The sequence below is a fragment of the Nomascus leucogenys genome, chromosome 22a (assembly GCF_006542625.1).
Source record: "Nomascus leucogenys isolate Asia chromosome 22a, Asia_NLE_v1, whole genome shotgun sequence".
Lineage (NCBI taxonomy): Eukaryota > Metazoa > Chordata > Mammalia > Primates > Hylobatidae > Nomascus > Nomascus leucogenys.
In genome coordinates, this window is record NC_044402.1 from 75,516,960 (window position 1) to 75,542,899 (window position 25,940).

General features: G+C 39.9%; 2 protein-coding genes and 1 pseudogene across 3 annotated transcripts in view; 1 reads left to right on the forward strand and 2 right to left on the reverse strand.

Moving 5' to 3' along the window:
• The window catches only part of ATF2 (activating transcription factor 2), a 95,404-nt gene extending 86,530 nt beyond the window's left edge, over window positions 1–8,874 (reverse strand). Inside the window, exon 1 of one of the 2 annotated variants that reach the window (XM_003253741.2) lies at window positions 8,694–8,874. The gene's annotated coding sequence lies outside the window, so the exon portion shown is untranslated. The remainder of the gene's footprint in view (window positions 1–8,693) is intronic. The other variant, XM_003253739.2, reaches the window with a different exon arrangement.
• Window positions 8,875–19,057: 10,183 nt separating this feature from the next.
• Window positions 19,058–22,675, reverse strand: ATP5MC3 (ATP synthase membrane subunit c locus 3). The gene is made up of 5 exons (XM_004091978.3): window positions 22,566–22,675; window positions 22,264–22,376; window positions 20,999–21,079; window positions 19,977–20,170; window positions 19,058–19,321 (listed from the first exon to the last, which is right to left on the reverse strand). The coding sequence occupies exons 2-5, from the start codon at window positions 22,300–22,302 to the stop codon at window positions 19,207–19,209; spliced, it is 429 nt and encodes a 142-aa protein (XP_004092026.1). The 5' UTR covers window positions 22,303–22,376; window positions 22,566–22,675; the 3' UTR covers window positions 19,058–19,206.
• A 2,437-nt stretch (window positions 22,676–25,112) lies between these two features.
• LOC105738210 lies at window positions 25,113–25,510 on the forward strand (annotated as a pseudogene).
• The last annotated feature ends 430 nt before the right edge of the window (window positions 25,511–25,940 follow it).

Below are 25,940 nucleotides of genomic sequence, written 5' to 3' on the forward strand. Positions count from 1 at the left end.
AAAAGTTTTATATTAATCTTTAACCCATGATTTTGATGCTATCTGTAAGTTTATTTGATATATAATGTTTAGTTCATCAATTTAGGGAACTCAAATTCATCAGCTGAGAGAAAAACATTAAGCCCAATGTTAACAAGGAAAGCAGCGGTATTTTTTCCCCCAGTCACAGCAGACATGAGAGATGTCCTTCATACAATTTCCAAGAGTATACTAAAATTTTGATGAAATTTCTCAAAGTTGATGGTACACGTAAAAAGTATCACAAACTTCTCCAGACTGTATTATGAGTATGTGAATAGTGACATCAGTTCAATATCTCAAAAATATTCTTCAATTAAAATATCAGTAGTCCAATTTTTAAATTAAACATTTTTAAAGTGAGTCTTGATTATTCCTAGGCAACGTAAAGAAAGCAAGTAGTTTTATAGTTTAAAATTATAATAGAATAACAAATACATAAATACAAAAAATTTACAGAGTAATAATTATGAATATAAACAAGGCTAGCACAAGTTGTGCTAATAACATCACTTTAGATTTGGTAACAGAATTATGTGGTCTAAGGTCCATAGCATAATATTTGCCCAAGGTAGGTGATAAAATACCTTTCATTGCTTTTTTTCTCTTGAGAAACTTATTTTTTGTAAAAGCAAAAAGAAAATAGAAATAGAAATTCACAGCTCTCCAAGAATTACAGTAATTCATAGTCATCACCATTATTAAAAATACATCAATAAAAATTTCTCATTATGAAGAGGGCACAAATAAAATACACTACAGGCTTGGTGTGGTGGCTCACGCCTGTAACCCCAGTGCTTTGTGAAGCTGAGATGGGAGGATTACTTGAGGCCAAGAATTCAAGACCAACCTGGGTAACATAGTGAGACTCCATCTCTACAAAAAATTAAAAAATTGGCTGGGTATAGTAGCACATGCCTGTAGTCCCAGCTACTCAGGAGGCTGAGGTGGGAGGATCACTGAAGCCCAGGTGTTTGAGGCAGCAGTGAACTATAACTGCACCACCACACTCCAGCCTGGGTGATAGAGACCCTGTCTCTAAAAATGAAATAAAGTAAGACTATGGATTATGTACTATGCCCATTAAAACAATGATAAGCTCACCTCTTTCTTCCGTTTTCAAAGTATGTCAAAATTCAAGTAAGTAAAGTGTATTACTACAAAAAATAACCCTCGACCCAACAACTATACATCAACAATCATTAAAACCTACCTTACAAATGATAAAACATTTCACTGATTCTCAACTTTGTGGCCAAAAATTGATAGTGTAGTTACAATTGTATAATTAGCAGAGACTTCAAAACAACTTTAGAACTGTGGTATTTTAATCATAATCTCAATTCCACTATGGGGAAGGAGAAATGAAAGGTTTCCCTAGAATTTTTATAACGGGATTGGTGGAGTAGAAGAAAAGAATAGCTGGGGTGGGGAGCAGCCTGTAATCCCAGCACTTTGTGATACTGAGGTGGGAGGATCGCTTGAGCCTGGGAGTTTGAGACCAGCCTGGGACGGCAAGACTCCATCTCTACAAAAATTTAAAAACTAGCTGAGTGTGGTGGCATGCAAGTGTGGTCCCAGCTATTTGGGAGGCTGAGGTGGGAAGATCTCTCGAGCCCCAGAGGTGGAAGCCACAGTTAGACTTATTTGCATCACTGTACTCCAACCTGGATGACAGAGTAAGACTTTGTCTCAAAAATACAAAGATAATTGGATTTTATGAAAATCACAGTATCATAATTTTATCATCTTAAAATAAGGATATGCTATACTGCAGGAATTTGATACAGAAAATGTCTGAGAAGGGGTACATATGGAACAAAAAAATATGAGACATTCTCTCAAATGAATTTATGAAAATTCTAAGGTGGTATGCTCCTCCACAAATTATAAATTCTTAGGGAAAAACAACTTTGTTGCCAAAGCTACCAAGTAGATGGTTGCTGTACTGCTTTCAAGCTACAGCACAAGCATGCCTGGAGGGCTAGGCTAGATTATTTCTGAATGAACTTCAATAATAATTCCCACAACATATACTGAGTACTCATTAAGTTCTTGACACTGTATTAAGTATTGTATATATATTACATGAATGCTCACAGCAAGACTATGAGTTAAATTATTCTCCTTAAAGAGAAGGAAACTGAGGCAGAGAGGTTATATAATTTACCCAAGATGACACAGTAAGTGGTAGACCCCTGATAATCTGGCTTTTAATAATTATCCTAAAATATTGATTACACACTTACTATGTGCCAGAGACAAAACTCAGTCAATTTGGCTATCATATACTCATATACACTTTCTTTATTCCAAGTGTTTCCTACATGGAAATGAATTTGTTGTCATAAATCTTAACAAATCATAATGACACACTCATAAGACAGAACTATGAAACGTACAGTTCAGAAAGTAACTCTTTTTTTTTTTTTTTTGAGACACAGTCTCGCTCTGTTGCCCAGGCTAGAGTGCACTGGTGTGATCTTGGCTCACTGCAACCTCTGCCTCCCAGGTTCGAGCGATTCTCCTGCCTCAGTCTCCCGAGCAGCTGAGATTACAGGCACCCACCATCATGCCCAGCTAATTTTTCTATTTTTAGTAGAGATGGTGTTTTCTCATGTTGGCCAGGCTGGTCTCGAACTCCTGACCTCAGGTGATCCACCCGCCTAGGCCTCCCAAAATGCTGGGATTACAGGCGTGAGCCACCACGCCCAGCCCAGAAATTAACTCTTAAACTAGCATTAAAATATTCAGTGTACAAACCACATAAAACTGCATGAAATCTAAGAGTTATTGTTATTAGGCTGTCAAAAGTTTTGGTAAACTTTAAGAGAAACAAAGACAGTAAAATGTCAGAAAATATGAAATATACAATATTTGTCACATCACATAGATCACTGGTAGATAAATAAAGTATGATATGGCCAACTAAATAATTTTAAAACTGCTAAATAATACAACTTACTCCCAGCAATAATTCCCAATTATGTAATCACACTTCATTAATCATAACTCCAAAGTTCACAAAATTATGGCAAAGCTAACGCATTCACGCTCTGCTGACAGTGTAAACTTGCTCCAGTCTTTGGGGAGGCAAAAATCTGGCAACTGTAGAAACATTTATATCCTTTGACTAGTAATTCATTTGAGATTAGTATCCTATAGAAACAATTCGTAAAAGAAAAAGATAAATGCACAGAGATGTTCAATTCGATGTCAAAACAGGCATAAACTGAAAACTATTATTTTCCTGTCAGGCGTTTAGAACAAATTTAATACTTATTTTTCAACTATCAAGTAACAATCAAATATCATAAAGGTTATACAACATGGAAAAACACAATGCTATAAAAGTAAAATAAAACTTTTTTGATATAATTCTGTAAAAACTGCAATATATATGTACAAACTAGAAGAAAACAAAAATAATGAACACAATTATTTGTTAGTATGGCAAAACAAGTTGATACATAAAAAAATTGTTCCAACGCATGTTTAATAAATAAAAGCAGGCCGGGCACAGTGGCTCAGGCCTGTAATCCCAGCACTTTGGGAGGCCGAGGCAGGTGAATCACGAGGTCAGGAGATCGAGACCATCCTAGCTAACACAGTGAAACCCCGTCTCTACTAAAAATATTAAAAAATTAGCCGGGCATGGTGGCGGGTGCCTGTAGTCCCAGCTACTTGGGAGACTGAGGCAGGAGAATGGCGTGAACCTGGGAGGCGGAGCTTGCAGTGAGCCAAGATCGTGCCACTGCACTCCAGCCTGGGCGACAGAGTGAGATTCCGTCTCAAAAAATAAATAAATAAAATAAATAAATAAATAAATAAATAAAAGAAAGCAAACATACTAGCCCAAACAGTAAATTTAGAAAAACCAAAGCTATAACATTGGAGCAAAGCCAAAAAATTGGAATGACAAAGGTTTCGGTTCTGCTAGCAAACTAAAGAATATTTAGGGAATATATGTATAAATTTATGGTCAATATTATAGATAAAAATACTATATATTACAAAAATAACCAAAGTCCATATGGTATTTTGCCAATTACAATTATTTCTCCCTGTCTTTCCCTATCAATCTTGTTGAGAATCTCTGTGGTAATAAGCCACTACTACTGTTGGAAGTATTTTGTATTCCTCGGGTAGAAAGGCAAAAAAGTGGCTGAGAACCACTATCTTTGTTAAGATACAGAATGCAAATATGGGTGAATAGGCGAAGCCCCCAAAACATTTTATTTACATCTCTTCTTTACTGTCAATGTCAAAATGCCAAGGAAAAAAAATCAATAAACATACTTAAAAAATGAAAATGATGCTGGGTGTGGTGGCTCATGCCTGTAATTCCAACACTTTGGGAGGCCGAGGCAGGTTCGAGACCAGCCCGGCCAACATGGTGAAACCCCGTCTCTACTAAAAATACAAAAATTAGCCAGGTGTGGTGGCAGGCACCTGTAATCCCAGCTACTCAGGAGGCTGAGGCAGGAGAATCAGTTGAACCCGGGAGGCAGAGGTACAACGAGCTGAGAGCGGCACTGCACTCCAGCCTGGGTGACAGCGGCTCCATCTCAAAAAAAAAAAAAAGAAAAGTGAAAATGAATACACTAGTTTCAAGGTTGCCAACAAGAATAAATTGAAAAGATACATATAATGAATACATATTTATTTATAATTATATAATATGTAACATTAAATACACCTGTAACACAATGTGTAAAAATAGGCTGGGTGCAGTGGCTCATGCCTGTAATGCCTTAAAAGTGAAAATGAATACACCAGTTTCAAGGTTGTCAGCAAGGTTGTTAAAAAGTCTCAACAAATTGAAAAGACATATATAATGAACACATATTTATTTATATTTATATGTAACATTAAATATATTTATATTATAAAATAATGTGTAAAAATAGGCCTGGTGTGGTGGCTCACACCTGTAATCTCAACACTTTGAGAGGCCAAGGCAGGCGGATCACTCGAGGCCAGGAACTCCAGATCAGCCTGGCCAACATGGTGAAACCCCATCTCTACTAAAAATACAAAAATTAGCAGGGCATGGTGGTGCACCCCCGTAATCCTAGTTATTCGGGAGGCTCAGACAGGAGAACCACTTGAATCCGGGAGGTGGAGATTGCAGTGAGCCAAGACTGCACCACTGCACTCCAGCGTGGAAGACAGAGGGAGACTGTCTCAAAAATAAAATAAAATAAAATAAAATACGATTACTGATGGCCTTAAAGATCCACACATTTCCTTAATTTTCTATGAAACTATCTTATACCTTACTATATAACCTTTTAACCTTGAGAAACATAACAAAGGAAATAAAATGTTCTCTGGGGTTTTCCTTCAAATATAAATAGGTGAATACTATCCTCCTACTTCAACATTAAAACTTACATAAAGAGAACATGCAGCATTTTAGACAAGTTCTTAGCCTTGAGGAACTGGTGTGAGTATAAGATAAACACAGAAATACTAAATTAAACTCCAGATTATAACAATACCAAGTGAGTTTTTTGGTTTTTGTTTTGTTTTGAGATGCAGTCTCATTCTGTTGCCCAGGCTAGAGTGCAGTGGCACGATCGGCTCACTGCAGCCTCCTGCTCCTGGGTTCTAGCAATTCTCCTGCCTCAGCCTCCCCAGTAGCTGGGATTGCAGGCGCCTACCAACGTGGTTTCACCATGTTGGCCAGGCTGGTCTTGAACTCCTGACCTCAGGTGATCCGCCTGCCTCAGCCTCCCAAAGTGCTGGGATTACAGGCGTGAGATACCACACCTGGCTAAGGTGGGATTTTTTTTAGGGTACATTTTAATTATACAAAATAACCCAACAGGTGCTATATGCATTGACTTTTATAAAAATCAGTTGTTCACTGAATTTTTAACGAGAGGTTCTGATGAAAATCTGGTTTTAATAAGGGAGACTTCAACTACTTTATATTCTCCAACGACATTTTAGTAAGAATAAAAAAGAGAAAGAAATACCTACTTACAGACATATTTCATATTGGAAGGAAGAGCCTGAAGACAAAATTAGTAGAAACAGCACACATTAGTGAGACTGTTTACCTGATCTAACATGATCTAACAATTTACCAGACAAGAACGTATGTATCATTAAAACCCAAGTTTTCCAAAATACAAAAATTTGGGTAGAACAAATGTACATTATTTTGTGAAGAGTTAATGCTACTTATAGATAGATGTTTGATGTATGGCATATTTTTCAACCATACTCATAGAGCTTTCAGATCCTGAATACCAATAAAGAGGACCCCACCCCCATTATTTGTTAAAATGCTGACAAACATTTCTACTATTTATTTATTTATTTGAGACGGAGTCTCGCTGTGTCGCCCAGGTTGGAGTGCAGTGGCGCGATCTCGGCTCACTGCAACCTCCGCCTCCCAGGTTCAACGGATTCTCTGCCTCAGCCTCTCCAGTAGCTGGGACTACAGGCGCCAACACATCCGGCTAATTTTTGGTATTTTTAGTAGAGACGGGGTTTCACCGTGTTAGCTAGGATGGTCTCGATCTCCTCACCTCATGATCCGCCCCACTCGGCCTCACAAAGTGCTGGGATTACAGGCATGAGCCACCGCGCACGCCCAGCCTCTACTATTATCTTAGCTTAAAAACAAAAAACGCCAAAGAAAAAAGTGCAGGATTTCCTGGGTTACATATTTAACTAATAAAAACATAGTGCCCCAAATACGAAATAAACATTCGGATATTTTTAAAAAGGATTTTCAGGAAATGCACCCGGAGCTATAGAAGGTATTATGTACCCTACACATAAAAAAAAAAAAAAAAAAGTCCCTGAAAGCTCCTTCCTTACTGACAATTAAAACACCTAACATCTAAGTTCTAAATTTCCACGATATTACATTTTAAATCATTTCTTAAAACTTAACGGCAGTAGCATTCTCTCAAAGCAAGATTAAACGTCTTAGGAAGGCAACATACACATCATGGCAAATTTGGAAGATTCTCAGAAACTCTTTTACACATCACGGTAAATTTGGAAGATTCCTAGAAATTATTTTACAAAGACGAGGATTCTTAACTATTACGCAACTACTGATGGCCTTAAAGATCCATGAACTTTCTTAATCTGCAGAGGGGAATCTGTATTTTTAAAATGTATTTTACAAGGATGTTCCTATCATTTTTGAAACAAAGTTTTTACGGTGGATTCCTCAAGTAAGGAAAAAAAATTAACACATGATAAAACTGCTTCTGTGTTAAAACTGTAGGTTTGACTTTTTAACAAGCTTTTATAAATAAAGCTTTACCTTCATAATTTTGATTCAAGAGACCAAAGCTATATGGCTATTTAAAGATTAGAACGGCTGTTACAATGATAATGCCAGTGGTCATGTTTCTTCAAATAGGACAAAAAGTGTGCTCAAAGGAAGTCAGTTTTTGTTCTGATTTTAAATGTATATCTTAAATGCATGCATTGTGATTGTCTCCATAATTTAAAACCTCTAAGAAATTTAAACTTTCACATTATAATTTAGAGATTAGTCAATCCCTTAGTACCAGTTAAATAATAGCCAGGAAAGCACTAGAAAACCTGAAGGTACATGTAAAGAAATGCTTTACATCACTATTTAAAATATGTGTTGAATTTTAAGAGAAACATTTCTTTCACTAAAATTTCTGATGCCTAAGGTCCATCAGGAGTAATCTCTTTTACTCCATGATATTCACAGTAGTTTGCTCTTGGCCTCACCAGTTTTAAGACTCTCCATTAAGGAAAGCCAATTTTATCCTACCTAGGGGCACAAAAATAGTCCCCAGCTCCTCCTTTTTCCTCCTAGGTTCGGTTAAACGAGCGAACATAGAAAACACGTACACACACTCCCTTTCGGCCCTGGTCCCTAGGGCATTGATGAAAAGCAAATTATTTCTTTACATAAGGTCTGCTGTCCACCCAGAGAAGTTAAAAAAAAAACTAGGGGAAAATACCAGAATCAGTCTGCACCCACACCTAAGCCCCGCCCCACCGGGAAAAAGCGGGGGGTAGCGGGATTGTGAGGGTGGCGGAAAGGACGGAAAAGGCCGAGACTTCCAGCTCCTAGGTTCTCCACACCATTCTTTCCTTCAGGCTGCACCGCAGCCAGGGACCCTGATTCTATTTTCAGCCGCGCCTCCCGATCCTCCTCCCCGCCACCATCACAAATACACCGTCCTCAATCGCTTGAATACTGGGTGGGGAGACCAGAGTGGGCCCTCTCCCCGCCCAACCCAAGGACTGTGGGTGGGAGAGGTCTCCCTGCGCACACGGCTGAATCGACGCGCGCCCCGAGGACCTCTGAACTGACCCAAGTAGGGTGAAGATAATTCGGAGGGAGGGGTCTAAGAGGGAGCCGTTATTCATTTTTCCTCTGCCTTAGGAAAGCGCGCGAGAGGGAGGGGCCGGAACAACGAACGCTGGTTACCTAACGGTCCGGCCCAGCCAGTCAGGCTCCCGAAGTCCACACCGCGCGGGCCGCTGAGGTGGCAGCACAGCCACAATCGCCCCAAGGGCTAAGGAGCACGTCAGGAGCACCCGAGGTGATGGGAAACGGGGGGTGGGGACTGTGCTGAGCGACGTCGCCATGTTAGCGCCTTCTTTCTCCGTATCCCCACAGTCTCCAGCCCTGCTGACCTCTGCCCATCATTACTCACCTTTCCAGGTCACTAGTTCATGATCTTTTCGGTCACCCACGAGCCCCGGCACAGCCGTGTTTACAAACCACCCCTGGAGGAAAAGGCTGAACGGCACTTTAAAGGCCACGGGCTCCCACAGGCTTCCGTCCTCTCTCGCGAGATCGGACTGACAAACCCCGCCCCGCCCGCCCCGCTCCCGGCATCCCCCCCTTCCTTCTCGCGCCCCTCCCCTTCACGCACACGCCCCTTCTTGCCTTCCTTCTGAGGGAGCGCCTCCGAGTCAGGTGATTTCGTCAGGCTTAAGGAGAAGAAGGCGGGTCTTCGGCAGGGCGGGTAGAGGGGACGGGCACCAAAGAGCACTCGGGCGCTCATGATTGGACAAGGAGCCCGAAAGGCGGGAAGCAGTTCTGGAAGGGGCGGGACCAGAGGGCCCAAGGAGCGTTACCTCTGTAAACCCGGAGCTGTGGAAGACTGTGATTGGCTGCCGGCTGAAGGAGGGCGCGGGTGCAGGCGGCGGTGGAGGGCTAGGCAGGGCTTTGGCGGTGTGCGGGGAGGAAAGGTGAGCTCCGGAAAGGCTGCTAAAGGGAAAGCAGGATGGGTCCTCCGAGCCCAGCCCAGGAGCCGGGTGTCTCCCTTTCCGTCACTTCCCAGCACTAGGTAGGGAGGTGGGTAAAGGTAGGCTGCGTTCCTCAGCCCACCTCCTGGTTCCCCGGGAGCCTGAGACAGGGAGCTTGGGGTTAGGTGAGGTTTGGGGGAGGCGGGGTTTGCTGATAATTGACCATCCCTCCCCTCCAAAAAACCCCACACAACTTAAAAGATCTTAATACTAACTGTAAGGATGTTGGTTATTCAATAAATAGGCACAAATTGAAAAGTATGATCAGAGGCCTCTGTGAAAATTTACATTATTCAATAAAAGATTTTTAGTGTCATTTTTTCCATTTATTAAATACTGATTTCTAGTCTGTAACAAAATTATGAACTAGTTTATATATTAACATAAAATACACTCTCAAAATTGTTGAAAGGTTTTGGGGGATAGTATGAGAGTTAATGAGTCTGAAGTTGAAGAATGATATCTGGCATAAAAGTGAAATTGTAATGGCATTGACATTTTAACAGGTAGGTCTCTGGACCGCATACATGTGTATAAGCCAACTCAGTCCTCTTTTAAAACTAATTTTAGTTAAGAAACATTAAGCCAAATTATTAACACTTTCCTACTTAAAATGCAAGTACTGTCCCCATATAGTAACAGTAGTGTTGTAGTGCATTGTAGTGTAACATTAATTATGTCAGCAAAACCTCACAGTTCAGATTACTCATGATGGAAATGGTGGACAAAATGTTTGATTGACATCACAGTTGTTAGGTCTAGAACACATTGATTAAATTGATGCTTCTCTCTCCATCTCCCAAAACAACTAATGTGAGAAAAAGAACTACAAATGTTGTGACATTTCAAAAGAAGTTTGAATAAAAATCTATTCAAAAGAATAGATTTTTTTTAAAAATTATTTTTCCATTCACGTGTATTAAAATTTGAAATTATTTTTTCCAGTGTTGATTCAATTGGGCAGTAGCTTTGGTTTTAAATTTCTTATTTCTACTTCTCCAGTCTGTTGTCAAGCAGTTAATTATCTACATGATGCATTCGAGGAACACATTATTTTAAAGAAAATCTTTCAGCTCTTTTTAGACAAGAGAAGAACTGTTTAGTGATATGAACAGTACTCTAATCTGTTTTGATAATTCAGTTTTAGCTAATTTTCTAAAGAGAGGGTATACCTAAAGTGAGAAAAAAAATAAGATAGGGGGCGGGAAACCGGTGGAAACTATGCCAATCTGTTATATATGCATTTTGGCAGCCTGGCATTTAACAAAGGGTCTCACTTTATCCACATATTTCTAGTTCCACAATAGTTTGTTTACTATAGTTTTTCTACAAGTGGGGAAAATATTCAGCATTGTCAAAATGAATGTAGTTACCATATTCAGGTCTGATTCCACGAACTTGTCTCACTACTTATTCATATCCTCATAAAATGCCACCCTTTTCCATCTTTGTTCTCACTTCTGCATTCCTCAATATCCCCAAGAGTCCTAAAATTCTTTACAGTCTTCTCTTTACAAACGCAGGAAACTTCTTGTAGACCTCTTCTTTGCCAGTCTTGTTCCATAATGCATCTACCCAACTTAGTTATAAGAGAATTAGTGAGGGTCTAGTGAATCTCCTTTAAGAACCCAGCATGACTGCTAAATAAAAATAATGTTCCTTAGATACAAAATGAGGCTATTTGAAGAAAATGCATTTCTGTCATGAAAATGTTAATAAGTAAATATCACAAGAATCAATGATGGTCTCTAAATGCCCTCAAAATCTTCCAAATGCCACATAATGTGGTATTTCCACCTTAGTATGATAGGGCTGTTAATCCATAATCTGTTAAAACTGCTCACAAAAATTCTAAAACTAATGTGTGTGTGTATATATATTCAATAAATACATATATGTGTATATATGTATATATATGTGTATATATGTGTATATATACACATACGTATACGTATGTGTATATATGTGTATATATACACATACGTATACGTATGTGTATATATGTGTATATATACACATACGTATACATATATATGTGTATGTATGTGTATATATACACATACGTATACATATATATGTGTATGTATGTGTATATATACACATATATATACAAACATATGTGTGTGTATATATATATATATATATATATATCTGTTCTCACGCTGCTAATAAAGATATACCCGAGACTGGGTAATTTATAAAGGAAAGAGGTTTAATTGATTCACAGTTCAGCATGGCTGGGGAGGCTTCAGGAAACTCACAATCATGGCGGAAGGGGAAGCAAACATGTCCTTCTTCTTCACATGGCGGCAACAAAAAGAATGAGCGCCCAGCAAAAGGAGAAGCCCATTATAAAACCATCAGATCTCTGAGAACTAACTCACTATCATGAGAACAGGATGGGGAAACCACCCCAATGATTCAATTATCTCCACCTGGTCCCTCCCATGACGTGGGGATTATGGGAACTACAGTCGAAGATGAGATTTGGGGTGGGGACACAGCCAAACCATATCTCTCTCCATCTTCCCTTTCAACTTCCTCTCCTTCTCTCTTTCGCTAATAATTAATTTACAGAACATAGTTTGTGTTTGTCTGCAGCTAACCAAAACATAGAAGACTACAGGGCACCCCTTATGTCTACTTGGTACAACTAATCCTAGGCTTAGGGAAAGAGCCTCTACATTTTCATGATATTCTCGGGATGCAGCCCAGTACAGTGGATTAGCTGGGGTTTTATCAGTGGGATCAAGGTAGGGGTGTGTGCGGTGTGTGCGTGTGTGTGATGTGAAAGGGGTGGGGGACACAGGACATGATTATCCCACTGATATCTGAGAAATGAAATAGAATAATGTGGCCCTAGACATTGTACAGACATTTTGGTAGCTTCTATCTCATGGCAGATCTTTTCCTCTGCCAGCTCAGGGTCTTCCTGCACATTGCTGAAATGACCTATGTTAAAGTTACCTCTCAGCACTTGTCCTCATCATGGAAATTTTAAGTGCAGGGATGTCTACCCTCCAACCCAAATCTTGGGTTTCCCAAAAGAATTTATAATTAATGGGGTGTGGCATTATGGGGAAAAAGGGCTATGTTTATCTTCACATTATACCAGTTAGCTTATACTAGCTTCAACAAAACCAGCCCAGAGACAGGGAGAATGGAATTTAAGGGCCTTGTTTTCATTCTTGATGCTAATGCCACCTCTCTCTCTCATCTGACTCACCAGAAAGAGGGATTGCCATCATTATATTCTTCTTTTTATACAATATTGTTATTAATAAAAATAGTACCACTCCTACCTTTCATAGCTTCCCATAACTAGTCTATTTGTCAACCTGAGGCCCACATAACACCAAAGCCATGTGATCTGTATCCTAGAAATCAAGGGAGGTCTGTCGGCATATGGATCCTCCTGGATCCTTAGACTAACATCCTGCTCTTTTCAGTTACCTTCTTACCTTGGATACAGCCTCATAGGTCAACTATGGCCAACGAGGTCAACCATCAACCTAATGCTCTCTTTACTCATAAAGCACCTATATTTAGTGAGCATGAACATTCCAGGCACTGTTTCTGGCTCTGAGGTGACAACTATAAATAAGACAAAGTTTTTTTCAGCAGACTTTTGTGGTTGGGTGCAGGGGCAGGGGGAGACATGCTACATATATAAACAAGATAATTTAAATTGTGGTAAGTACTATGGAGAAAATAGAGCAGGGGTGTAATAACATGCAATATTAGAAGCTTGCTTTTTAAATACAACTTTAGAGAACTTGAAAGTAACAGACATTTTAGATAGCACTAGAGCAGTCGGAGAATTCTGTGAGTTGTCCTTAAGATACAACTCTTGGGGGAAAAATACTGTGATGTCCGGCAGCTGAGAGACTCAGCCAACCTGTGTAGCTATTTGAGGAAGCAAAGCCTGGGATGCAATTATAAGAGGAGATCCTGGAGTCTCCATGGCGGGTAAGTGCTGACTAAAAGCTGTTGTTGAAAAGCAGCCACTGACAACAATCATGGGTCCTCTCAGGACTCTCTACCATAATCAGTTGTAGGATGCTAGCTCATGCTAATGGGAGGAACAACCAAAAGCTCTTGGATTTATGAGTCTCTATTGGTCTTAGGTACTCTCTTTACTTCCTCTCTCCAATATTTAAGCTCCCTTGAGAAGAAGATCGAAGTCACTAAATATTTCAGGGGAGATACATTACTTTTGTCAATTCAGGAGAAAGAAGTGCAAATTCTTGCCAGGAACCTGAACCAGTTTTTAGAGAAATAATACTTTTTGCCCTTAATAATGTAAAGAATTGGGCAAGTAACTGATGGACCATGTGTTTGGATGTTAAGTCCGGAACATTGTCAGTAGAATTATACTATGAAATAACTATGTTGATATGCTCAGCATGTAGAGGAATCAACAATTCAATTTATAATTTCCTATGTAGAAATCACAAAATATTTTAAAAGGCTTTGCACGTAGGACCGTAACAATACAATTTTTTCCTCTTCCAAGCACCCAACACCCAAACCAAACCATATTCACTAAATTTGTCTAACAGAACTTAAAATTTACAGCAGAAGCACAAGTAGTTTATTTGGTTCTCAAATGTTACTTACCATTTATCTACAATCCTGCCTTAAAATTAACAGCATTTACATTTATTTCTACCCAACTTCAATCACTCAGCAACTTGACCTCAAATTTTGATCATTCCTCAAGCCTACCTTATTTCCAAGATCTTGAACTCTGAAATTCTTTAAATTTCTTGTGTATTTTTTGGTTCTTATTGAAACGGCTTTTCAACATTACTGAAACCTCTGAGCTCTTGACCCCTCTGTGTTATTTCAATTTATCACCTTTATTGTGTCTTCCCTTGTTCCTTACCCGGTTTGAAATGCATAGGTCATCTTGTTGAACAGTGCACTTGTTTGCTGCCTGCCTAGAGCCACTCTGACCTTCCATCATCTCTTCTTCCCAGTGCACAACCCTGATAACCCTCACTGCTCTTTACGTCAGTTTGTATTAACAAGTTTCCCAAAATTGCTGGAGAGTCACACAACTAGGTGAATGATGTTCACTACCAATTTGTTACCTATCTGGAGCTGGGTCCCTACTGCTGCTCTGCACTTCTTTTATGCACATCTAGTCTGTGCTGTACATACCTTCTCTTTTCAAGCCCAGATCTGTAAAATTATACCTCTTGTATTTAAAATTATATAAAAAACAAAGTTCATCATTTCCCCAAATCAGCTTTTTCCTTGTCATCACTAACAGTCACATTAAAAAAAAAAAAAAAATCAGAGCATGGGCTTTAAGGAAGATCTGAATTTGGATCCTGACTGTGCCACTTAATGGCTATGTGATTTTGGGAACTGCTTAATCTCTGAGCCTATTTTCCTTTGCATCTTGGAAATTATTCCCAAGTTTACAGAGTTGTTATGAGGGTTAAATAACAGTATAGCTAGCACTTACTAGATGCACACACCCTCTCTTCTCCTAGCTGGTTCCTGAGATCTAGGCATTAAATCCTACTGATACCACCTTTGCACTCTTTTTAAAATATAGTTGATCTTGAATAAGGTTGGGGGTTCAGGGCATTGATTCCCCCCACCAGCCTCCCATGCAATAAAAAATTTGCATATAGCTTTTGACTTCCTCCAAACTTAACTACTAACAGCCTACTGTTGACCAGAAGCCTTACTGATTACATAGTTGATAAACAAATGTTGTACTTTATATACATTACATACTGTATTCTTACAATAAAGGTGGAGAAAAGAAAATGTTAAGAAAATCCTAAGAGAAAATACATTTCTAGTACTATATCGATATCATTAAGTTTACAAGTTTACACCATCTGTTTACAAGATGAATTGTCTGTCTGAAATGGTGACAACTGCAGCTGCGGACCTCTTCTACCTATGGTGCATATCAAGCCATTCAACTTCTTGCAATGTCATGACTTCGCATCTTGGGGACCGCTTCTAGCATCACTGCTAGTACTTTGTATAGGTTCCATGGTGTTATTCAAGGTTTATAATATTGCACTAACTCAGTGAAAAATATGCAGGAACTGGCCGGGCGCGGTGGCTCACACCTCTAATCCCAGCACTCTGGGAGGCTGCGGCAGGGGAGGTCACCTGAGGTAAGGAGTTCAAGATCAGCCTGGCCAACACGGTGAAACCCCATCTCTACTAAAAATACAAAAATTAGCTGGGTGTGGTGGCAGGTGCCTCTAATCCCAACTACTCAGGAGGCTGAGGCAGGAGAATCACTTGAACCTGGGAGGTGGAAGTTGGCAGTGAGCCGCCATTGCATTCCAGCCTGGGAGACAAGAGCAAGACTTCATCTCAAAAAAAAAAAAAAAAAAGGCAAGAATTGCGAAAGATCACTTTTTTTGTGATACACAATTTATTGGAGATGAACTGCCCCACGGAGATGATGAGCATCACAGCATTTTAAGTGGATACTCATAACACTTAAGCTCACTACAATAGCAACAGGAGGTGGCCACTAAATTATTACAGTAGTACAGTATGTTCTTCAGTTAATTTTATGCAGCTATGATTTACTCCATCTGTTTACATTTCTCAACTGTAAATGGTACAATGTAGTCTATGTGCATGTTTTGATAAATTTAAGTTTTTGTAATAGATTTATGTATATTTTATGGCAGTAAATGTAGACCAGTATCTACATATTTTATGCACTCATATTATTTTCTTAATTTTCTCAGTCATTTCTAGGCTACATGGTTTGTCTGAGAGTTTTTTCAATTTGTTACAAACCTCAAAAAATTTTCCAACATATTGAAAAAAATCTGTGTATAAGTGGACCTGCACAGTTCAAACCCATGTTGTTCAGGGGTCAACTGTCTTCACTGCCACCATCCTAGACTAGACTAGACCTTCATTACATCTCAGCAAAGCTACTACAGAATGAACTGCTGTTCATTGCTGGCTCTGGTCCATCTCACACACTGGTCTCCTATCAACCTTTCTAAAATACAGCTCTAAACTTTGAATGACTGATAGTATCACATGAATAAAACTCACACTCTTATACCTGCCTGTTTACATAAAATGGCCCCAGTCTTCCTTTACAGCCTTATCTCACACCATTTCTGTTTCATACTCAGGGAACTCCTTGTTTCTCATGTACCAGTGCTGTGCTCATTTACTTTTCCTCATGCTGTTCACTAGCCAAAATGCCCTCTTCTTCTGGTCTGTCCTTGTGACACGGTTCTTTAAGGTTTGTCTTAAGTTACAAATAGTACTTTTTCATGTGATTCTTCAACTGTAAAATTATTTCTACTCCCTCTGAACATCTGAACACTTACTGCCACTCATTTAATTCACCATTTTACCAACACCATCTTATCAACAAAGAAAATCCATTTCATGTTTGACAGAAAAATAGTATCTTTATCAGCTTCTGTTCAGAAATGAAGGTGTCAGTAAAAAGCATTTAGCATTAATATTTGTTTGCAAAGCTCGTAAGCTGAGGCAGTACTTCCTATAAAAATGGTGCACAATAAACATTTCTGCTAGTAGATGCATTCCAGTGATGTACTTTCAATGTCGTAACTTTGTTACTAGAAATAAAAGTTAAGTAAAAGGATGTATACTCAAGGATGTTAAACTTGTGATGCACCATTCCCTTTCCCCTCTATAAAGTTCGAGTTATTGTGTGTGGTTTTTTGTTGTCGTTTTCTCAGTAGGCTGAAGACTATGCAGCCACAGCTCAGTTAGTCCATTTTCATTCTGGGAGATTCCCTCAGCTGGGACATCTCTTACAAGAAACCTGTTCCCAAATCAACGTTTCAAGCCTTTTCAACCACCAAAACCAGCACCAAGAACAGGTCTTTACCAAGACTGTTTTTATTTAAAATATACTTGGAATAGATGACTATTAATCTAAGCATTTTCCTATCACTTTTAAAATTTTATACTATGTACTTTGTATTACATAGTACAGTACTTAGTTTCAGTAAGACAGGTAAAATTTGCCATTTTAACCACCTTAAAGTGTACAATTCAGTGACATTTATTATAGTATATTTACAATGTTGTGCAACCATCATCACTAATTCATCAAATTTTAAAAATCTTTTAATTTTTAAGCCAGATTTAGCAGTGAGGGGCTATATACCAACTTTAATGACACTAATGTTAGTAAGTTCTGATAACCCACTACCATCGGACCAGCTGTAATTCATCCAATTTTCATCATCCTAAAAGGAATCCCCAAACGCATTAAGCGGTCACTCCCTTTTCACCCCCTCCCTAGTTCCTGATAACTACTAATTGGCTTTGTCACCATGGATTTGCCTATTTTGGATATTTCATATAAATGGAATCATGTGGCTGGCTTCTTCCACTTAGCATGCTTTTTTAGGATTCACTCACATTTATTCAGTATGTATCAGTGCCTCATTCCTTTTCATGGCTGAATATTCCATTACATGGATGTATTTTACTTACCCATTCATAGCTGATAGACATTTGGTTGTTTCTACCTTTTGGCTATTGTAAGTAGTGCTTCTATGAATACTTGTATACAGGTTTTTGTTTGAATACCTATTTCCAGTTCCTTTGGGTGATATAGACTAGATGATGAATCAAGTAAAAACGAGGTAGCAGCTCTACCTCTTTAGCTTTTTGGGGCCTCATTTCACTTTATAGAAGGTAGGATATATATAACTTAGTGATTCTCAAACAGTATGCACACAAACCACCTGGGAAGCCTTTTTAAAGATGCAGATTGCTGAGTCTCATGTCCAAAGAGTCCAATTCAGTAGGTCTGGAACCTAGGGATTTTTATTTTTTAAAGAAGCACTGATTCTGATGGAGGTGGTCTTCCCACACTTGAGGAACTTTGGTAACTGACTGCTCTTTCTCAATGGAAATCAAACAGGCAAAGGGCACTAAGAAAAGTAAAATGTAGCTTTCGTAATTATCAACTTTCAAAAAACCCTGAAACTTAGACGATAGATATTATGGTACAATATATTTGCTAGGGGAAAAACTGTTTATAGTAGCACCACCTTCTTCCTTTGAATGGGAAAAGTTTGACCAAGAAGCAACATAAAGTATTAGCAGCACAATACTGTTGAACCAGCTATCATCCCCAAGACTCCCACTATAAACATGTTAGCAACAGTGATACACACTACCTTACAGCAACTTTTGGCTGTAAAAATCTAGCCAATTCAGTTTACTTTTTGATATTTGGTTTTTAATAGTCTTGTTCAAGTAAGAAACTAGCTGCTAGTTGGACTGAGCCTGTTCTGAAAAGACATGGAGGATTCATTAGAGGCATACAATTGCTTAATGTGAGACTTACTGAAAAACAAAAATCACATTACCCCCTAGCTTAAGGCTTCATTTCCTAAAAAGCTGACGTGACTTACTTTTAGAACCACCCGCCAAGTCAGTCTTGGAAGGTGATTCTGATTTGAAGTATTCTAACTGATGCTAGACCTTAAAAACACAAGACCATCTTCAGTATTAACTACCTTTAATTAATCATATTTTATAGAAGCTCAAAACACCCAAATATTTATCCTTTATATGAATAAACAAAAGCCCTATGAATTACAATATGCAGAACACTATATAAAAGAATTCCCATAAAAATTACATAGGAATATTTTTCATCAGTGGAGCAACTGCTGTAGCTTCCTCTGAATTGGACAGCATCTGCCTGAATGCACGTTCTTCTTTGTGATACTCTAAACTTAGTGTAAGTACAAATCACAGAAGAAATTAAAGTTTTCATCTTTAATGAAATGACTTTGGAAATAACGTACATTTCCATGACACCAATACTACAGTTTTCGGAGTCACAGTAAGATACACAGAATTACATCCGTAATTAATATGAATGCCAACATGTCAAGCAGTAATTTGTTACATGGCAAATAAAATCAAGAAAGCAACCATCAAACAAAAGAGACCCATAGCTTCAGACAAGGCAAATCCCAGGATAGCATATGAGAACAGCTGCTGCTTCAGCGAAGGGTTTCTAAAAGAGACCACATATGACTGTTACTTTGAAATATTAGTTTCAACATGTTTGGTAAACGTTAAAGAATCAGATTACTAGTGTGGGGATTTTTGTAAACTGAAAAGTCTGCTGGAAGAGTATTTGCCTAGATCTCTCTTACACTATTCTCCTTCAATCCTGATAATATGGTGTAAAGGTAGGGAGATGTCTGTCAATATAAATGGTTGGTTTTCATTCATTTTGATGGGTTCTGACATTCTTATCCCTCTGAAAATATGATCTATACCTTTTAAGATCTGACAGTTTAGGTCTTAAATTAAATTGATCCTTTTAAGGAATGTGCTCTAATAATTTTATTCCCAAAATAGCTTAACAATTAGGAATGCAGACTCTGAAGTCAGACTTAGTTAAAATTCATTTTCTGACATTTAGTAGCTAGGACCTGGGCAAATAATGTGACCTCTGTGTCTCCAGTCCTTCACAGGTGTTATTCTGATAACACCCCAAATGGTGTTATGAGAATTAAGTGAGATAATGCATACAAAGCCCTTTAAATATAATGCAAGACACAGAGTAAGCACTTAATGAAAAGTAGCTATTATTTCAGTAGCTAAGTTTCCAACTATTGCAAGCATGTTCTTAAACTAACTTATTTAGGGATAGAAATGATTACCTGGCATAACCAATGATAAGGCTGCCAAAGACTGTTCCAATACCAGCACCAGAACCAGCCACTCCTACTGTTGCGGCACCTGCACCAATAAATTTGGCAGCAGTATCAATGTCTCTGCTGATTGCACTGGTCTGAAACTCCCTTTGGATTAGCTGAGACACACCATTCTGGGCCCCATTAAATACCGTAGAGCCCTGGAAAACAGAAAATAAAGGTAAAGGTCGTATCAGTAATCACAGGTAGCTATTTTAACTAAATACCACACTGTCAAAATGATAACTACTTTTTTATTTTGTAGCTGAGTGTAAAGAGGCAAATCAAGAGCTTAGAATAATCTCACTCTTGTAGAACAGGGATAACATTATCTACATTTTAAAAGGGTGTTGAAAATTAAGAAACAACATATATAAATATGCTTTTAAATAGAGTAGGGTTTTTTGTTTTTTTTGTTTTTTTTTTTAGAGAGACAAGGTCTCACCTGGTCTGTCACCCAGGCTGGAGTGCAGTACAGTGTGGTGTGACCATAGCTCACTATAGCCTCGAACTCCTGGGCTCAAGCCAGCTGCCCACCTCAGCCTCCTGAGTAGCTAAGACTACAGGTGACCACCAGGCTGGGCTAATTTTTAAATATTTTGTAGAAACAGGATCTTACTATGTGGCCCAGGCTGATCTTGAACTCCTGGGGTCAAGCAATCCTCCCGCCTTGGCCTCCCACAGTGCTAGGAACACAGGTGTGAGCCACCACATCCAGCCCAATAGAGTAGATTTTTCAAAAACTGTAGCTATTATAATTTTAAATATAGGCAACTTAAATCAATAGACTTGAATATAAATACTACAGTATTTCTTGGGCAAGTTTTGGATAGAGAAATTTCTCTATTTGGCTCATCTAGTTTTTTATGTAAAAGGGTGGGAAAGAATTGCCCTCAAACTCTTATCAATAAAGCTTTTTTCCTTCACTCTAATCAAAACCCTACCCTTACTTGGTAGTGTTACCTAATTTCAATTATTGCTACTATTACCTCTCCAGTCCTACTAGCCTCTGGTCGAGATAACACTGATGCAGAAATTGGTCTGTATGCAACTCTGGATCCAGCTCGGATCTATTAATGAAAAAAAAAAAAGATTCCAATATTAAGAAAGAATACAGGTAAGACTTCAATGACTTTTCTGGTACCATGAATTCTAAAACAGCAAGCAGTAAAAATGAATCAGAGACTTCTGAATTGACTCTTCGCTGTTTGGTCATTTTTAATACATGAAGCAATTTTAATAAAGTTTCATGCTAATGAAATTGTAAAGCTTGCTACCTTGAATAAAATTTCTAATAACAGTTACAAAGAGAGTAAGAACTGCTTTTGACATTTCCATTATTGTAGTGCCATTAAGTCAAGTCAGAAAAAAGCAATAAATACCACACATTCTTCGGCAATTTTAAGTGGACCAACAAGTATATTAGGAGCGTCACTAGAAACATTTATCATTCAAAATAGCCCAGCAGTTAATATGAGCCCTGACCATTTCAAAGATATTTTTATATGACCATTAATCATAAAAAAAATTTCTAAAAAAGGAACTTAAGCAATTCTACATCAGTTTAAGAATAATCTGTGAAATATCTGACCATAAGGACATATTCCAGTCCAACTTCTCTGCCCTTGAGTGTCCACTAAACTAAGGTCACGGAAAAACCCTTCAGAACCAAAACCTGATTCTCTAAGACAAATCCTCCAGATTTAGACCTCACTTAAAGCCTGCAAAATTGTTATGAAAGTAATACTCCAGAGGCAGGAAGAAAGACTTTGGGCTCGTTCCCCCACCACCTCCCTCCGCCCCCACACGGAAAGGCGAAGTCCCTCCCTCTGCAGCAACGAGTTTGACCTACAGACAGGCACTGGAAAGCGCTGCTGAGGTGAACTAGGCCTCAACGGCCCCCTACATCCTCTGCAATAATCCAACCTTCGCGTCGAGAATCCTACAGAGAGGTTGAGAGAAGGTGGGGGAAAGGGCCGCTCCGAGTCTAGGGACAAGAGAGTTTGACCTACACCGAGTGAGGCCTGACAGCTAGGCCTCGGCTGCTCTGCCTCGCCCTAGTGGCGAGGAGAGGGCTGAGATGCCCTAAGATTAGCAGGAAAGGAAGAAAACGGCAATGGGTTAACAGGTGAGGAGAGAGCCGTTCCCGAGAGGGCGGTGTGCCCCGTCCGAGGGTTGCCCCATTCAACAACGTGGACGCTCCAGGCCAGGAGGCCCACCCCTCAATCCCCCGGGCCCTGCCTGGGCTACGCACCAGAGAGGGGGTGCAGGCGAGCTTGGCGCAGGCGAACATCTTACACTCTTCGAGACCGCGCGGCTGGAGATAACTGGGTGACAGGCGACGTGGGCTCCTCTCCCGCTTCCTCTCTGCGGAGGCAAAGAGGCTTAAGGTCAAGTGCCCTCCAGGGGCCTGTTCTTTCCACCCAGGCACCGCAGGCTCCCATGCACGCTGTCAGCTTGGGCCCCGTGCCCAGTGAGGCGCCGGCACAATGAATGGATCCCTATTGGGCGCCGCTCCGCCATGGCCAGGCCGGGCTCCCTGTGCCCTCCACTTACCTTCCCGGGAGGTGGCGGCGGCACCGGCTGCGGCAGAGGTCGAAGGAGTGGGACTGAACGCGCAAGCGCGGTCCGGCTCTTATTCGCGCCGCAGCACCCGGATGAAGAAGGCGGGGTTTCGGGTGCACCAAGGAAGACACTCAAGGTCACTTTATAACAACTTTATTGGCAACTAGCCGGGAAGGACAACGACAACCACCTGGTGATGGGGCAGGCAGGGAGTGTAAGAGGGAGACAAAAAGAAAAACTAGACTAGCCCCGGCAGAGAGGACTAAACAGATTAACTTTTGATATGAGTTGGCTGCAGGATAGTGGGCCTTTTTCTTCACTTTGGCACTTTGTAAGATTTGGCCTTTTATCAGTTGCTGCTTCTCTGTAGTAGAAGTTGACTTGCTGGTCATTCTCTTCCTCTGTGAAATAGGACTGTGGCTGGGGGGAGGAAAGAAGGGTCATTCACTACTTAACAGGAAACTAGGGTCCCCAGCAAAGTCAACATATTTATTTCAAGGAACCTGGAAAATGGTTCCAGAAGTAAGGCTAATCCTTCAGGTGAAAGAGGGCCTGACCTAGAAGTACTGGTGGAGCCATAAGCAAATGAGTAGATCTAAGAGCTTTGTCATCTGGGGCACAAAATTGCCTCTGGGTAAAGTGAGGGTGCTCAATTTTCCTCTAGCTCTAAGATTGGAAGATTTAAGGGATTGTAATGTATTTCATGTAGGGCTTGAGACTAAAAAAATCTGAGTATTCTCAAAACGTACTCAATTTTAACACCTATTTTTGTTAAGTTTGGACAAATTATCTTCTTCAGAGGAATGCAGAAATATCTCAGAAAAATGGCTCTGACTGAACTTCTGGTCTTTTTAGATCCTTGAGTTATGTAAATTTAATTTAGTAATTCTAACATGGCTAATGAAAATGATATCAACACGTCAACATAAAAGATTAAACATCTAGAATGCCCTGCTAAGAAGATGGCTGGGGACTGAACTCCAGCCCACTCTGCCTAGAGCCCTGGCATGAGACAACATCAACCCAGAGGATCAGCTTTTTACTCGTTAGCGCAAAGGTGCAATATTATCTAGCAGCAACGCTGGGGAGAAGTCCTAAGAACTAACACTTGAAAAATGAATAAGACTTTGTCACTAATCCAACTTCAAATACAAATGGTTCAAAATTACAAAAATACTAATCATTTTAGGCTCAATCTTTAGCTGGAAAATAGAGATAATTCACGTGTACAGTTCAACAAGCAATTATTCATATAGTTTCTCAAGTACTCAATTCTAACCTGAAGAACATGGTGTCCTGTGGTGTCTACAGTAGAATAAACAGTAAAGCCCTGTACTTCAATAATAGATCCTCTAGGGGAAAAAATTATTCTAAGTGGATTTATGTGTAGAGATGGTTTTAAGTGATGTTCCTATCTCTTTAGCACTAAATCAGTGGCAGTAACTATTGAGGAGGAAGCAAGAAAGAAGCCAAGATCCACAGTGGCTGCTTCCAAGTTGCATATGGACTATTTGCTTATGGCAGGGAGAGACACAGGTTCTGAAATCCAGTCTGTTCTGTGGAGGGGCCCGGCCATGGCTGTGACTCCATGGTGCTATTCTAGATAGATTAACTCAGACTTTGGTTGGTTTTGCATCCTAAGGTTGCGTTATAGAAAGAGGGGAGTGAAGGCCAGGTGCGGTGGTTCACGCCTGTAATCCTAGCACTTTGGGAGGCCCAGGCAGGCAGATCACGAGGCCAGGAGATTGAGACCATCCTGGCTAACACGGTGAAACTCTGTCTCTACTAAAAATACAAAAAATTAGCCAAGCGTTGTGGCAGGCACCTGTAGTCCCAGCTACTCAGGAGGCTGAGGCAGGAGAATGGCGTGAAGCTGGGAGTCGGAGGTTGCAGTGAGCCGAGATCATGCCACTGCACTCCAGCCTGGGTGACAGAGCGAGACTCCATCTCAAAAAAAAAAAAAAAAAAAAAAAAAAAAAAAAGAAAGAGGGGAGTGAATTGGAGTAACACCAACCAATGTTGATGTTGATTGAGGGTGGATATTTGCACTGAGGAAGTTTGAAGAAAAAAAGTACCTTCTGAGAGGACTAAGGTGAGGCCATAAAGATGAACAGGGACCTCCCTGAGAAGTATCTAATCCCTTCTGTGTTTTTTCATGGACAGTGGGGACAGTCATAGTAAGTTATGACATCATAATTTGGCAATATCTGATAAGACCGGGTGATGATGATAGCCTGAGTGATGATGGCATGATGAAGATAGAAATCCGATAGTAAAGAGAAGTGTGACAGATCACTCCCAAATATAGCCCTCTCCAGAAACCACTTGGACAGAAAAAAGTCCAGAGAAAGAGAACTGAGGTGTCCAACACATATGAGTGAGGCCTTCTTGGATCTCTAGCTCTCGTCAAGCCTTCTCAACACCATGAGGAACAAAAATGAGCCATCCAAATGAGCTTTACCCAAATTCCTGACCCACGGTGTCAAGAGTAATGAAAGAGCTGTCTTTTGGCTCTTTCCGCCATGTTTTCATGCCGCCACAATGGTGCACATGAATGTCCTGCCTGATGCTTTCAAGATCATCAACAATGCCGAAAGAACAGGCAAACGCCAGGTTCTTATTTGGAGCTGTGCTCCAAAATCATCATCCGGTTTCGCACCGTGATGGTGAAGTATGGTTACACTGGCAAATTTGAATCATTGATGATCACAGAGCTGAGAAAATTTGTTGTGAACCTCACAGGTAGGCTAAACGAGCGTTGAGTAATCAGCCCCAGATTTGATGTGCAACTCAAACATCTGGAAAAATGGCAGAATAATCTGCTTCTATCCCGCCAGTTTGGTTTCATTGTACTAACAACCTCAGCTGGTATCATGGACCATGAAGAAGCAAGAAGAAAACACACAGGAGGTAAAATCCTGGGATTCTTTTTTTAAAGATGTAATACATATTTACAAATAAAATGCCTCATGGACTCTGGTGCTAAAAGAAAAAAAAGAAACTTTGTCATTTGAAGCTAAGTTTTAGGGTTGTTTATTATGAAGTGCTAATATCTATGTAGTAATACATAACTAAAACAGCAAACATTGTCTGCTAAATATTCACTACTTCTTTGAGATCTATGTGGAGGTAGCAGCATCTCTTTTTTTTGAGACAAGGTCTTGCTTTGTCATCCAGGCTGCAGTGCAGTGGTGCGACTATAGCTCACTGCAGCTTTGACCTCCTGGGCTTAAGCAATCCTCCCACCTCAGCCTTCTGAGTAGCTGGGACTACAGGCATGCACCACCACAACTGCTAATTTTTAAATTTTTTATAGAGCCACAGTCTCCCTGTGTTGCCCAGGCTGGTCTCCAACTCCTTGGCTTA